General features: G+C 47.4%; 1 protein-coding gene across 1 annotated transcript; it reads left to right on the forward strand.

Annotated features, from left to right (window-relative positions):
- The first annotated feature begins 337 nt into the window (after positions 1–337).
- ier2b (immediate early response 2b) lies at positions 338–1,880 on the forward strand. The gene has a single exon (XM_061731636.1). It carries the CDS (start codon positions 508–510, stop codon positions 1,051–1,053), a length of 546 nt encoding a protein of 181 aa, XP_061587620.1. The 5' UTR covers positions 338–507; the 3' UTR covers positions 1,054–1,880.
- Positions 1,881–2,202: the final 322 nt, after the last annotated feature.

The raw sequence follows: 2,202 nt of genomic DNA on the forward strand, positions 1-2,202 counted from the left end.
GCTATCAGTAAATTAAAACAAAAACTGTAAAAAGTAAAGAAAAAGAAAAAGAAAAGCATTTTCTGCTTTGTTGGAGCAGACAATAACAAGATGTTTCTGAGTAAAAGATTAAACCTAAAAAGATGTGAAACATATTGGTATGAAAGGCAGAAATGTGTTTAACAATAATACTACTACAAATAATAATAATGATAATAATAATAAAACAGCCGACAGACAGACAGATAGTGTGCGTGCACGCGCGGATGTGCGTGCACACAGCAGGTGTAGGCGGGGCCTGTTGTCACTTTACTGAGGAATGAAGTTCACTTTACGTCACTGAGGAAATAAAACGCTGCCCTACAACTCATGCTCTCATTTCTCAGAATACAACAGCTGGTGAACAGCCGAACTTCAGGCACAGGTAGAAAACCGAAACTGTGCTTACATTTCGGGCAGGAAAAAAAAAAAGCCCTGTCGCCTTCATAAGGAGTGCCAAAAACACCGTGCGTAATTACGCATAAAACAATGAGTTCTACAACAGCAATGGAAGTGAACGTGGAAGCCAGACGGATCTTGGCCGTGTCGATAAGCAAGCTGTACGCCTCCAGGACCCAGAGAGGGGGACTGAGACTCCACCGGAGCCTCCTGCTGTCCCTGGTCATGAGGTCTGCCCGGGACATCTACCACTCCTCCCGGGAGACGGAGCGGCCGAGCGGCGCGCAAGAAGAGTCCGCTCCGGAGGATCAGCCGATGGACACCAGCTCCAACCCGGGGGAATTAAAACCCCAGCCTCGGCCGGAGCCCCAGCCGCCTGTCACAGAGGACTCTGACCATAACGAGGAGGACGAGTATGACTGCGAAAATACAGAGGACAAAGAAAACCTGAGCCCGCTGAGGCCGTCCAGGAAGCGCCGAGGCAAGGCGTCGGCGGCGCCCGACTTCCTCCCCAGCAAGAGGGCGAGGCTGGAGCCCGGAGAGGAGAGGTATGCGGCCCCGCCGGGCAGCTGCCGCGCCGGGGCCGCCGACGCCTTCACTTCTCTGTCACCAAACCGGCTTATACCCGCCTTCTGAACTGATCCCAGTACAAATCAGTCTCCATGTTGGGACTTTGGAGTGGAGTGATTGACAACTCCTTGCCGATCTAAAGGGCAGTTTGATCCCTTTGTGCACCAAGAAGCTGACCTACATCAGGATTACAGGTGCCGTGCATGGTGCGAGCTGAACCCGGTGCGCCTATACCGGGCTGGCACAGGCTGCAGCCCCGCCAGAGAAGAGAAGCGCACAAGGAAAGGGGGTGAAAACGAAGCGAAGGGACGCTACAGGCTGGAAAGTTTGAGGAGGAAGCTGAACGAGGAACTGCTTGTGTTGCCTCTTGTTTCCTGATGACTCACCTTCAGTTCAATAAGTCCAAACAAATGACTGCTGCTGAGTCAAAGTGTGTGTGTGCGTGAATCAGCCAAGAGTCAGTCAGAGAAGAAGTCAAGTAGTGAAACAGTTGACCACAGGACAACAAGCTCACAAAAGTGGGACTTCAGGGAATTTCCTGTCTTGATAACCAGAAATGAGACTCAAACACTGAAAAAATGGAAGGACAGTTGAAGCAGGCACAATGCCACAGGCATGTTTCTGCACACATCAGACTGCTGCTGTGGACTCTGTTAAATCAATACTACCGCTTGTGGAACTGTCCTACATATTGCCTTCACATGGTGCTTTGAAAACACAGACTTTTCCACATAGGACTGGAGGCTTATCCATCTAAATGTTCTGTTTTCTATGTCACTGAACTAATTTTGTTCACATCTGACCTGTGAAAGAGCATTACCTCACATTCCAAGCTGCTTTTTATTTGTATAACTGAATTAATGCTGTAAATATTTGTAATAAACCTTTTGAAAGGGTAATCTGTTGTCCTGATCTCTTATGTTTCTCAAATTGTAAGGCTTAAGGGATGTTAAAAGTTTCTAGCACCGAACAAAAACATACTATTGAGGGGCTCCACACTCAATTAATTTCCAAATCAAAAAGCTGGTAGTCTCTAGGATGCATGCTCACAATCCTTTTATAAAAGAGTGGAAATTGGTGCAATCCTGCACCAGTTTGGCTCGCTGCCATTAATCTCCTGCTTACAATAAGAGAAACATACAAAAGAAAAAAAAACAGCTTCCCTCCTTGTACCATTTCCTGTGGATTATGACAGAATTCTGAATCACATCCTTC

This window comes from Cololabis saira, chromosome 1, assembly GCF_033807715.1.
Source record: "Cololabis saira isolate AMF1-May2022 chromosome 1, fColSai1.1, whole genome shotgun sequence".
NCBI classification, from domain to species: Eukaryota; Metazoa; Chordata; class Actinopteri; order Beloniformes; family Belonidae; genus Cololabis; species Cololabis saira.